At 34.6% G+C, this 13,853-nt stretch overlaps 1 protein-coding gene across 4 annotated transcripts in view; it reads right to left on the bottom strand.

Annotated features, from left to right (window-relative positions):
* LOC106058646 (uncharacterized) overlaps positions 1-13,853 on the bottom strand; it is a 155,798-nt gene that overhangs the window by 4,888 nt on the left and 137,057 nt on the right. For 2 of the 4 annotated variants that reach the window (XM_056017241.1, XM_056017243.1), the window contains exons 10-17: positions 12,820-12,886; positions 11,614-11,757; positions 9,584-9,607; positions 7,473-7,643; positions 6,595-6,697; positions 5,522-5,653; positions 3,950-4,036; positions 2,420-2,518 (exon numbers count right to left, since the gene is read on the bottom strand). In XM_056017241.1, coding sequence (XP_055873216.1) covers positions 2,420-2,518; positions 3,950-4,036; positions 5,522-5,653; positions 6,595-6,697; positions 7,473-7,643; positions 9,584-9,607; positions 11,614-11,757; positions 12,820-12,886 — 827 coding nt within the window. Of the gene's footprint in view, positions 1-344; positions 475-2,419; positions 2,519-3,949; positions 4,037-5,521; positions 5,654-6,594; positions 6,698-7,472; positions 7,644-9,583; positions 9,608-11,613; positions 11,758-12,819; positions 12,887-13,853 lie in introns of all 4 variants that reach the window. The other 2 variants (XR_008775902.1, XM_056017242.1) reach the window with 2 other exon arrangements.

The raw sequence follows: 13,853 nt of genomic DNA, 5'->3' as shown, positions 1-13,853 counted from the left end.
GATGGGAAAGAAAAACAATAATTTATGTACCATTAAAGCTAAAACTGAATTTTAAAAAGAGAATTTATGATTACAGTCCCATGAACTAGACATTACATTATTTGAATATAAACTTTGTTAAAAATTGTCACAAAACTTTACAGATCGTAGTAATGTTTTATTTAAATTACTCATGGCATAAACTCCTTCACCAATGATATTAAATAATTGAAAAGATTTGTAGAAGAAGCACCATATTTAGTTAGTTGGCAAGGGGAGAAAAAAAAAAAAACTTAACTGAGGAAAAAAAAAAGTCCCCATCTGCCCGTCCTACAGAACAAAACCTAGACCTGAGTTCCACTTACCCATTCTGCAATCCGCTCACTGCCTGACTCTGTACTACTAGGACACAGGGTGGCCAAGGGCTATCGTCGCATGGGGGAGGTGTGGGAGGAAGCCGAAGGGGAGGGGATATGTTCATGGTGGATGTCGTAGCTGGAAATAAGGAAGGGGAGGTCAATAGGATATTGAGAAAAAAAAAAGGATGAGGTAAGGTTTGGTAATTATTTAAAAACATTAAACAAAAGAACAAAAAAAGTAGAACAAATTCTAAACATTTTATTTTACTTTTTTCTAGTCATTTAATTAATGAATAAAATATTTTTTCCCTTTTCTTTACATTAATGTATGAAATCAATTAAGCATACACTTTGTTAACTTCTCTAGCTAAAATAAACATTGCTGTTGCATTGTTGAATGTTTTATTAATTGTAGTAGCTGTTACTATTTGGAGTGTTACTGACAACTATAATCTGACTTGTACATAGTTAAAAAAAAAACATTCAAAATAGTTTAGTTTTTGAGATTATGTTAACTAATTTAATATACTTAATTTCCATTATTTCAAAACGATTCTACAGCAAATGCATAGTTTTATATTGCATGATTTAATGTTATTAAAACTGCACCACAAAATGAGTCACATAATCCCTTAGGATCATATTTAATTGTTAAGCTATTACTGGGTAATTTTTGAGGAGACACTAACTGAAATTGCAAGTTATTTTAAATATAGGCCTACAATCTGGCATCTTTAATCTAACAAATTTATTCAAAATTAGTCCCTAAAAATAAAGACAAATAAAACTAAAAGTAAAGTTCCCCTTTCAGACCTTGTGTTCTATAGGGCAGATGATGTAAAGGTCATCTGTCTATGTGGCCCACAGTTTACAAGGGTGTCATGTTGCCAGCACAATGACCAACTGTATTTACTTTCCCATTAGAGCTGAGTGGACTCGGACGCAACCAAAAGATTCCAAAAATTAAAAATCTCAGTCTCCACCTTGATTTGAACTTGGGACACTTGGTTTGGAGGCCAAGCACTTTACCATGCCTCCTACATAAATCTATGCAAGAAATTATTTTTCTATGGAGACCAAGCATTAAAATGAAAGTGGACAAGCAGAATCTATGATACAAAGGTGATCATGGTTAGGAAAAAATGTATCACTAAGAATTAATTGTTTTATAAGATGTCACAGAATACTAATTTAAGATTATTTTTCAAAGTTAAACTTTTTGCTTTTGAAAGTTACAACAAAATTAAAACACATATTTCCTATAAGGCTTCAGTTTGTATATGGCTCATTTCATGGTGGATAGAGCAACATGTTTTGAAACTATTAAAATAAAGTTTAGCATGATTTCTAGCTGTAGAATCTTTAAGATTATATTCTACAAACCCTAACCCTAAAACTAGCTTGGAACAACTATAAAACAAACAACCACACCTTAAAAAACAAGCGAAAAAGCAAGTAATATATAATTGTTTCATTATATTTTAAACCATAATCATAAAGAATATTTTTTAATTTTTAAGGATGACATTATAATGTATAGAAGCAAATTTAGAGAAAAAGTTAAAATGTATCAAAAAAGGGTTTGAACTTGGATGGAAGCTGAAGTACAGAAAATACTAAGCTAAAAATAAGAACAAAAAAATTATTTAAGTTACACTATTTATAGTTGGCAACGCATGTACATGTCAGTGGAGAGAGTTACTTCTGGTCACTCATTTATATTGTATTGGGTGTTGATTGAAAACTAGACACTAACCAAAAGTTTCAATAAAAAATTTTGAGCTAACAGGTCTTCTGTTACAGAACACTGCTTTCTGGGATATTTAAGAAGACTAAATAACTGACTGGATAAAATGATATTTATTTTCAGTACCACTAAGATCTAAAGAATAAAAAAGTATAAATGAAGGTCTAAAGCTAATCAGAAGGAATAAAAGCTAGATAGTGAATTGCGTCTAGGTAGATTTGAATTCTTGATGACTTGGGGGTATAAAGCAGAAGAATAAAAAAAATTTCCTTCATTTGTATAATGCTTTAAAGTTTTACTGAGCTCTATTTAATCTATTGCCAGGAGAACTTACTGAGTAATTGCTTCTGGAATCGTTACATTGGCCATGGGTACAAGAGAATTGAGTTCCTCAAGACTTCTGACAAACTTCAGCTTGGAGGAAAACTTGGAGCTGAAAGAGTCAGACAAGAGACAAGACTATAAAATTGTAGACAGACAAAATGTATCTTGGTTTATGCTGAAAAACAGTTAAAACAGCCAAGAAATTGGTCATAATGTTTTCATAATCTTTTAAAGCTATGTTCCCCTTTCAGACCTTGCAATCTATAGGGCAGATGATGTAAAGGTCATCTGTTTCTGTGGAACATGGTTAATGAGGGTCTCATGTGGCCAGCACAACGACCAACCCCCTTTACTTTTCCCCAACTAGTGTGAGGTATCCATTATAGCTGGTAGACTTAGAGGTGCCCAAAGATCTCGAAATTAAAAATCCAAATTTTCACCAGGATTTGAACACAAGACCCCCGGTTTAGAAGCCAAATGCTTTACCGCTCAACTACAGCACCTCCGCCATGCTAAGTGCAAAATTAAAAAGTTTAGTCATAGAAAGTAAAAAACTGTAAAAAACAAATATAGTACCACTTTCAGATCTTGCAATTTATGGGGGCTGATGATGTAAAGTGTATATGTTTCTATGGCTCATGGCTAAAGAAAATGTCATGTGGCCAGCACAAAGATCAAACCACCTTGAGTTTCTTAACATATGTCAGGTACCAATTAGCCCAGGGTACACTGTTCTGCCTCATCGTGGCACCTGGGTGGAAACGGCTACTTGAGGGGGTAGCTAGGCTAAATGAATGGTGAAACATAACTTCCTTGGGGATGCCCACGGGTAGACGAGAGTCCACCTCTTGCACGGGCGGGGTTGTAAAAACGTCCCCACAAACCTGTCATCAATCCTTGCGCTGTCCCTCAAGGGGCCGTTACATTAAATGGCGAGTCCCCCACGGCTAGCTTGGTACAATGAAGGAAAATGGCAGAAGATCCCGGTGCCCCATGCATTGGGGGCCAAATGCATCGGAAACAGCAATGCTTTACATAGGCATTGTCTAGGGTCTCTCCCAAACATAACTGTGTTTGTGCCCAAACAGGGTTTTTTTCAAACTTAAGAGCTCTAAGAGCCTTCGGCTCAGCCCTTAGACGATCAATAAGGTACCAATTAGAGATGGGTGGACTTAAGGGTGTTCTAAATCCTCAAGTTCAAGATCCCTGTCTTCACCAGAATTCAAACTCAAGAATCCTCAGCATGGAAGCCAAGCACTATATCATCCTGCCCCAATAAAAAAAATAAAAAAAAAACATTTATCTTATCTTATGTAATACAGACGTTACTTCAAAAAAGAAGATTTACGTCCTACGCGTCATGGCTCCTTCTGTCTCAAAAGACAATGGTTTTGGTTTCATCCTCAGTCGGCTGAGACTAGACAAGCAGATTATGGAGCTGCCAACTTTGTCACATAAAAAAAAACACAACACAAGTAACACTAAATAATTGGCTTTCTCAAATAACAAACCCTTGAAACAAACTGAAGTATTTGTTTACCTAATGAATGGCCTGATCATTGTGACTATAGTCTTTAACCACAGTGTGGGATGCACCAAGTAAAGACCCTTCAAATTCTTCTTCAGCCTGAAACAAACATCAAGTAAGACAAATAATTAAACCAACATGGGAAGAAACATATTTAGGTCAAAAAATTCAGATAAAGTGCTGCCTAGCTTTAGACAGGTTTCATTTCCAACACTCATTTGTACAGCACCAATAAATAGTATATGTTGATGTCATATATTTAAACATTCATTTCATTTAGAATTATTATTATTATATATTATTGTCTGGTGAAATATGGATGTTAAAGTTGCTTATTTACTTAGTTGAGTGTATTTCAGTTGTAATAATAAATTCCCAGTTACAAGTCCTCATGCAATATAACTTCAAATTGAATTGGAGGGGTTGTGGTTGAGTGGTATATCACTAGGCTTCTAAAATGAGGGACCCCAGGTTCAAATCAAGACTCCCAACTACTCAAATGGAAAGTTCTGAAACTGTGACAATAATCTATTATATAGAAAATTGTATGTTGTATGTACAGCTAGCTATGTATGTTCAATAGTTTGAATAATCTTGGTGAAACTTGACATGAATACTCATAAGTAAAGAACATACATTTTATTTAAAATTATTGTTATTACACATTACTGTCATAGAAAATTATGGATGTTAAAGTTGCTTATTTACATAGTTGAGTGTATTTCAGTTGTAATACTAAATTCCCAATTCTGTGTCCTTGTGTAATAAAACTTGACTTCAAATTTAATTAGAGGGGTTGTGGTTGAGTGGTATAGCACTATGCTTCTAAAATGAGGGACTCCAGGTTTAAATCAAGACTGAGAATTTTAATTTCGGGATCTTTAAGGCGCCTCTGAGTCCACCCAGCTCTAATGGGTACCTGACATTAGTTGGGGAAAATTTAAGGCAGTTGGTCATTATGCTGGCCACATAACAACCTCATTAACCATAAGCCACAGAAACAGATGACCTTAACATCATCTGCCCTATAGATCGCAAGGTCTGAAAGGGGAATTTTTCTACTCGAATTAAGCACAAAAAAGGTCCCGGAATAAAGAATGTAAAGACTTTATTTTGTAGATAAAATAATATATCCAAATGATAATGAAGTTAAGAGTTAACTCTAGATTATCTAGTTTTACATTTCTGAAACTGTGATAGATAACTATGTAGGTTCAATAGTTTGAACAATCTTGGTGAAACCTGACATAAATATTTAGATCATTGCTCTATTAGATTCCCCCTCCCCCCAACACCTTGGGCATGCCCTATATTGAAATATTATTTCAGCTTTATTGACTTTGTTTTATCAGTAAAAATAAATATAGTTAATGCCATATATCTCTGCTAGTATTCAAATAACAGTCTATTATTCTTTTCTGGTATCTCCAGCTACTCAAACCCTCCTACCTCCTCCAAAAAAAAAACAACCAACAAAACAAACAACAGATGAATATGAGAATGAGATTTAGAGTAAACAAAAAGCTAAAAAATGTCTAAATTTTGACCAAAGACATTCAGCCCTTAGTGTTAGCGTCCAATTACCTTCTGTCTATAGATTGGTAGCACCTCTTTAACCAGGTCAAGCCAGGCATCTGACGGCGTGGTGTGGACCCATGAAAGTATATAATCACATAGTCATCAGCAACTAGTTCCTCCAATGTGTGGATCACATAGCTGCGGATTACAAAGTGCATAGTGCATATATATATATATCAATATATCAGTATATCAATATGTATCAGGAAAGAGAACAAGAAGAGATACAAAAAAGAAATAACGCAACAGAGGTAAAAACTGAAAAAAAAATTGCACTCAATGATAATCAGGAGACTTTATTAGAGAAAGCAACAATACAGAGTTATTGCCCTTATTCTGAGGACAGCAGAGGATTGTGGCTGGATGCAGTGAAGCAATCATGCAAACATGCCCAACCAAGAAACAACCACTGAATTCAAAGGCTATGTAGCAGTTGAAAGAAAATGAGAAAAGTATTGTCAATGATGGCACCTATCCTGCAATACTTCTTAGTCCCAACATGGAGCGCGAGGAGATGATTAAGCCAAAGGGATAGCTAAAAAGAACCCCTGTTTGGATGCCTCAGGATTGATTCCATTGCACTTGGTGGGGGATGGAAGAAAGCCCCAAAAACATTTATCACTATCCACACACTGTTCCTCAAGGGGCCATAGTTATGGAGGACACCTTCAAGACTGATGTAGTACAGAGATGGAATACAGGGAAGTTTCCCTGGTGTGTTCAGCCTTTGGACTCACTTCTAGCACAAGTGCATTAGGATACCAGCCATCGATACTAGGAATGTAAAAATGTACATCTGCTTGGATCTTTCGAGACAGAAGTTTGTTTAGACAGGCAGATAGAGGCCAGCTTCCATAGACTTCAGAGTTCCAATATACTTAGACTCAACTTTTAGGACAGGACAAGTTAGAGAAAAAAAAAAGCCTGTCATGCACATCATAGCATGGTAAGACTTACAGAATGATTCCTGACTAAAAAACATGTTAAGAGGCACATTAACATAAAAACAACCTGAATCAAGCAGTTTTTCTTTGTTTTTTATTATTAATTTGTATTGTGAAAAACAAAAGTCAACTTACTGGAACAAGTGGTTCATAACATATGGGTAGTCTTCCCTTCTGCGGCTGGGTAGATGACAACCATAGAAGACAATGATTGCATTTAGACCTTCAGCGTAGTAACCTGGACAGCAGAAGACCATGACCAAGTATTTAAGACAATATAATAATATATAAGCTAATAAAATAAAGTACTGGTGTTCCAAACATTAAAACATCATTATGTACTAACCAAAAAGTATGGACTATAAGCAACTGAATCAGAGCTTCTTGTTAAGTCCAAGCAAGTATTTCACATTTAAATATCTTTTTTTAGCAAATGATATTTTATGAGAGTTTAAGTTTAGAAAAAAAATCCTGATTAAGCCGATGCTTTTTTTTTTTGAAGAAATAAAATTTTTTTTGCAGAAAAGATATAAGCTTGCCAGTTACAATTTTCCATTTGAAATTGAAAAACAACCTCACTAAGATCTTGTGACTTTGCTAGGAGGGTGGTACTAGGGGTGAAGACCACAGCGGGTGCCACCCGTCAGGGGGTGAAGCAAAGAAAAAATGTAAGAAACAACTATATTTTAAGAAAAAAAAAATTGATGAAAATTTTACAGTCAAGAACCAAATTAGTCAATTTAATTCTCTTTTAATTCAACGCCAAACTGTGTTCTACAGAGCCCTAGTGTTCCACAAGGCCTTATAAGGTGTTCCACAAACTACTGGAATAATTAAGTAGAAGACCACCAGGAGCATTAATCTCTCTAAACAAAATAAGCAAAGTGTTTTGCTAAATACTCAGAATGTGCGAAGTGTTTCGTTATGGAGGTAAGATAAGTAAGTTAAACAAGAAAAATTCTCAACAGGTAAAACAGTAAAAGTAATTGAAACAGTAGATCTAAGCTTATTACCTCCATGGGACAATACATTTCTGAATGGCTCCACAGCCTGAAGGTCAATGTCAAACTGTGAGCCAGACACAGACACCCTCTTCCACCTGGAGTGTGCACCATCAGTAGAAGTTTCGGTGCTTATGGTTGGTTCAATCCCTGGCCTGGGTGGAGTCCTGACTTCAGTGTCATCTATAGACAAAAAAAACGACAACAACACACTTCAATAAGTGGCATAAGAGCTTAAAATATGAATTATGACTTTATAATCATGATTTAACCTTAATTATTCTTGAGTTTATTATAAGGTCAATGACTGAATGAGAAGAAGCTAAATAAATCTATATAGTCAAGCACTTATGGAAAATGGTCATGATGTAGTTTTGAGTACATATACAAGAATAACCTTTCAATGACTAATTAAATCTAAAGGACAAAAAATAGTTTACCAAAAGAAGCCCTACCAACGAAAGTGTAATCATTATAACAAATAGTTATTCCTGAAGAAGATGGAGAATTATAAAAAAAGAGTAACAGATTTTGTTAATAAGTTCAAACTTTGAAGCTGATCTAAACGAAACAAATCAAGCTGTTTAATAGTAAGTTTAATTCTGTACATGTCTAAACAGTTCATTAAACATCGTATCCTATAAAATATGTTTGTAGACACTCACATATGTAAAAGGTAGGATATTAAATTACAAACAATTCAAGTCAGTATAGAGCTTCTAAATAAGAAAACTTTAAACACAGAGCCAGATATACAATCCATTAAATGCAATCTATGCAAACACATCTCTACCTGATATCAACAAATCAATTCATGCTATAAAGAAAGTTATTCCTTGGCCTCAGTTCTTGTATCAAATAAAAAAAGAGTTTAAAAACATTGAGACACAAAATAAAATAAAAACAATAACTCTGTGCTGCAATAATGTCAACTAAAAGAAAAAGCAAAGTTCCCCTTTAGAGATCTTGTGTCTATAGTGCAGGTCATCTGTTTCTGTGGTCAATGATTAACGAGGGTGACATGAGGCCAGCCCATTGACCAACCGCTTTACTTTCCCCAACTAATGTCAGGTACCTATTAGTTTTGGTTGAGCTCAGGGGTGCCCTAAAAATCACAAATTTCTAAATCCCAGTCTTCAACAAGATTTGAACCCGGGAATCTCCAGATTGGAAGACAAGCGCTTTACCAATCTGACACCACACCCTCAATAATGTGAACAATGTCTGCAGCAAGTTTTACAAAATACACAAAATAAATACAATACAAATGCACAAAAATAAATACAACACAATCTACAGCCATTAAAAATATAGAATGCACCAGACAAGATACAGATTGAACAATAAAATATTTCAAAATGTCAGACAGTAAAAGTAAAAACCAGCTAAGAAAACGAGGTTGACTAAAGAGGTTGACAAAAGAGGTTGACAAATATTTCAAATGTCTGACAACAGTGAAGCCGCTGAAACTAAAACAGATAAGACGACAATCTGGAGTGCATATCACATAACCTGGCAGCAATCCACTTGAGGAGAACATAACGAAGAAACACAAATAATAAATATAAAGAGTACTCAATTTTTAATATATTCTGATTTTTAAATTGGCTTGATTACAGAAGTATAACACAAATGATAGTTTCAAAACTTTGAATTTTAATTTTTTTTTGTTAGATTAAAACACAGCTCAACAGTCGCAGGATTAGTCACATGTAAGTAGGTCACATTCTTACATGCCTGTAGCATTAAACATACGAAAATCTGAAAGAACATTTTAACACTAACAACCATTAACAAAAGTCATGCACTACAGTCAAAAGCAAAACTTAAAAAATACAAAATCTCAACACACACACACACAAATATTACAAATAATATTAAAAAACAGAAAACTGTTGAGCACAAAAACCTTGCAGCCAAGATACATAGGTCAGTGTTAGCTCACTTCAAGACAATTCTAATCACATCGTTCAGTTAGACATAAAGGTGAAGATGGAGAAAAAAACAAAAACAACTTAGGAAGCAATCCAAAACAGAAAACACAGAGCCACTGTTTACAACATTGAACTGTGAGAGTAAAAAAAAAAACAAACATTGCAGACGCCATGCCATCAAAAGTTTACCTTGTCGTTCTAAGAGTTTTCTGCCTGTGAATGAGTGAGGAAATGTTCAGAGTAGACCAAAGAGCAACAAAAAAAAATGAGCACAATGACAGGGGACAGAACCAAAAAATTAGCATATAATTATGATGTCCCTTACTGCAAAACCAATCACAAATAGAAAAACAGGTTAAAAACATAAGCTAGACACTAGTTGCTATGAAGAAAAAAAACAACAATATTTTTTTGGGATATCATTAAAAAAATAATATAACTAACACTTCCTTCGCTAAAAAAAAAATTAAACTGATGAAATAGTTTGAAGAAAACCTTACATTAAACTTTAACCACAATTACTGCTGACTTAAATAAGAGTAAAACAAAATGACTAATTAAGCCCAACATATGATCCAAAAGGAAGAGAATTGACAGCTCCACCTCAAACGAATACGACAATAAAACACAGGAAACACTAAAAAAAAAAACCTTTAAAAAACCAAACAAAAAAAAACAACACTGTTTACTTCTACAAAACATTAGGCTAAGAAAAAAACAAAAAGCATGTATGAAATAGAAAGACAAAGTATTTAGTCAATGTCACAGAGTTGAAGTATTTGTGTGTCTGTATATAGAACACATCAAAGTGACCACCTACTTCAAACAACAACAAACATTGTGTAAATCAAAGACCTAGAACAACAGAACTATGAACACAAGGAGTTATTGGTACATGACACTTCGGCCAAGAATTTCTAGTGGTTAGAATATTCAACATTAAATCCTTTTAATTTTATTTAATAATAGTTATATGTGTACGTATAACAGGTACCATGCTACTTCCTTATCATTTGTTTTCTAAATATCTGTTTAAATATCGGTTCATTTAATGGTGAATACAAAATGAATAGAATATTGTATAAATTAAAAGTTTTCAGCACAAATGATAATAAATGGAGTCAAAAGTAGAGACATAATAGTTACCCTCCACCCCCCACCCCCAATTATAGCCAACAAAAAAAAAAGGAAAATTATGAAAATTATTAATGTTGCTTCATCATAAAATCCAATTACCTAATATTACCAATAGGTCCTAAATTATACAGACAATGCAGACAACACAATGACAAGAAAGTCAAAGAGAGCAATCAGAGAAATATTTTCTTTTTACAGTCGAGACCCAATTATTTCTTCATCCTGTAGCCTGTAAAGCCATATACAATTAACACCAACAACAGATTATTCCAAATTTAATACTTGCATAAAAATGTTTTAAAATAGATTTTTTTATGTGAGCTCATCATGAGTGATGCTAACAAAAATTAACTAACTTTATCTTGTATTTAAAAACAACAGCAACCCAGTTTGGTAAAAACAGGCATATTTTAACTATAATTATAAGTCTTATCATTTTATAAATTAAAGACATTCCATCTTAGCAGAAGATAATTATGTCCTGCGTTATCTGAGATGAACTCTGATTGGGAACAGAGCAGGAAGGACTAATCCTCCCATAGTGCTCTGGCAGTTCTATGTCATCTGAGAAGCCAAGTACGCTTGAACTTGGTTTGGCTCGGATACCTATGAAGGGGGCTCAAGGTTCAACACGCTACTCAAGCTGAGTTGGGTTTACTGAGTGCCTGAAGGCAGCACGGAAAAACTTCTCCCAGATACCACCCACTGGTCCACAAATGAGATTGGACCATAGCGCTCTGAGCATGCTATAAGCATGAAAGTAGCACTACATAAAAGCCATAATTTATTATCTGTCATCTGATTCATATAGCTAAGCAGTATGGGCTTCTTAACATCTGTATGATTGTCTGGCTTTGAGTTTACATCCTTGTTTTCCTCTCTCTAATTCCCCTTGGTGATATAAAATAATATAATCTTCTTTAGAGTCAAAATGTCTGCTGCTCATAAGACAAAAGAGTATCAAGACCTAACTTATAGAACTATTTTGGAGAAATCGATAAGAGCTAACAGCACAAGTGTTACCAACATATTCGGTGACCTATATTGGAGGGTCTATTGACACTGCTCTGTTTCTAACTTACTTTCCCACTCCAGATCTCCAGACTCACTCTCAGTCTCTTCCTCCTCATCACTTCCGACCCCATCGTCCCCATCATCTGTGATAGCCTGCAAACAGGACGAGTCAGGGACGATCTTCTTCCTCGAGGAGTCAAGTGCTGGAGCATCTAAAAGCATACAAACGTTGAAAGTCAGTGTATCATAGATATGTCCCTATACAAATATTTCTTCAGTTATATATATATTTATATAGTTTCTTTCTTAAGCACTTCCCAATAAACAACATTATGCATAATTTGTCAAGGCTAACCTCAGGATCTAGGGTATAGTAAACTATTAGGAAAAATAACTTTTAAATATTTTTAAAGCAGTCTGTTATAGCTAAATTTAATTTCCCATTCAATATATCAGAAATAATTGTAATTCCTATTTGAGGATATAAAAAAAAATGTTTAAATAAAACTTTATTATATACAGTATATACTATCAGTATATGATGTACACAGCCAACTGTGTACTCCTTTCACTACAATGTGGTACACAGTATATACTAGAACTTACACACGGTTCACTGAAACTCCCAATACAGTATTTTGAAGTAGTCTACTAAAGTTTCATGTAACAACAGTTACAGTCTAATGTATCTGTATATAAACTATGACAATTTAAAATAATTGATCTCAATTATCAAAGTCTAAGTCAAGATGAAACATTTTTGGAAATGTTTTCCTGCATATAATGTACACACCAACAATAAAAACATCAATAGTATTATCATATAAAGACAGTTAAAAAAAAACTAATAACAAAGTTCAATGACTCCATCACTATTGATTTAAGGTAATCATTAGTTGACTGCTGAGAGTCAAATGACAACATGAACATTGAAATGGGAAGGAGATAGGATGTAAAGATAGTAAAAGTAAAGTTCCCTTTAAGACCTTGCGATCTATAGGGCAGATGATGTAAATGTCATCTGTTTCTGTGACCCATGGTTAGCGAGGTGTCATGTGACCATCACAACAACGAACCGCCTTTACTTTTCTCCAACTAATGTCAAGTACCTATTAGAGCTGGATGGACTCAGAAGCACCCTAAGAGTCTTGACATTAAAAATCCCAGTCTTCACCGGGATTCGAACCCGGGACCTCTCAGTTTGGAAGCCAATAGCTTTACCACTCAGCCACCGCGCCTAAGAACTAAAGTGGAAGGTTTGTAAAAGCACTTACCAAGACCAGACTGGGCTGCCATCTCTACAATCTCATCATCCTGCCATTCTTCTGTGTACACTGCCCCCTACAACACAACACACACATAAACAACAAAAAAAAAAACACAACAGTGACATCAGTAGGATGAAATAAAAAGTTATCTTTAAGTAGATATAACCACATCCCAGCACTCAATCACCCACACATACACACAGCTGCACACACACACACACACAGCCACACACACATAGGCTTTGACACACCCACAGCATGAGATAACTAGCTAGGAATGTATTGATAACCTGTCCTTTTATTTTATATATTATATATTGCTTAGCACACACACCTAAGCTCACACAGCCATCTGCCTACTCCTCTTACTCAAGCCCTTTCTTCTTTCATTGACTCAAAGAACTAGGTCACACAATAGTGTGTTCCTTTTACAACCAATACAAGATTTCTCCCAACACTAGATATTCTAGATTATGTTTAATTGATATCTCCATGTGAAAAGAAATTGTCACTGACATACGTCTAACGAACCAAACAGTGTTAGCAACAAACTTAAATAAGGACCTACTGACTTGAATCTTAGTTAAAACAAGCAATTAATTTCAGGGGTATTGCTAAATGTATTTCAAAATATATCACCCATTTTATTTCTAAATTTAACTTCTTTAACTAAAAAAAAAAAGGTAAAATAAATTAACATTATTTAACCGAAAAAAGTTTAAAAAAAAATAAATTATTTTCTTCTTTTTGACTCGTTCTAGACTGTAAAGGGAAGGTAATAGTGTGCATAAGCAGCAGACAATTTTACATCTTTGTGATAGCAAGCTCAGTGGACTTTGGACCAATGTCTTTATTTTTGATTTACAGGTTTTGGATGTTTCTTCAGAATAGAAGATTATTACACCCTAGTCCTAACATCTCACAGGACAGTGGTGGAAGGGTGACTGGCAGGGTTTGAACCCAGACTATCAAGATAACAGTCCACAGCGCTCACCACATGACCAGGCAGACATCCATCTTTTGAGGACATGTGGAAGAAG

Source organism: Biomphalaria glabrata, chromosome 18 (genome assembly GCF_947242115.1).
Source record: "Biomphalaria glabrata chromosome 18, xgBioGlab47.1, whole genome shotgun sequence".
In the NCBI taxonomy this organism is placed as follows: domain Eukaryota; kingdom Metazoa; phylum Mollusca; class Gastropoda; family Planorbidae; genus Biomphalaria; species Biomphalaria glabrata.
Note: the sequence above shows the minus strand (reverse complement) of the source record. Positions and strands in the feature narration are given on the sequence as shown.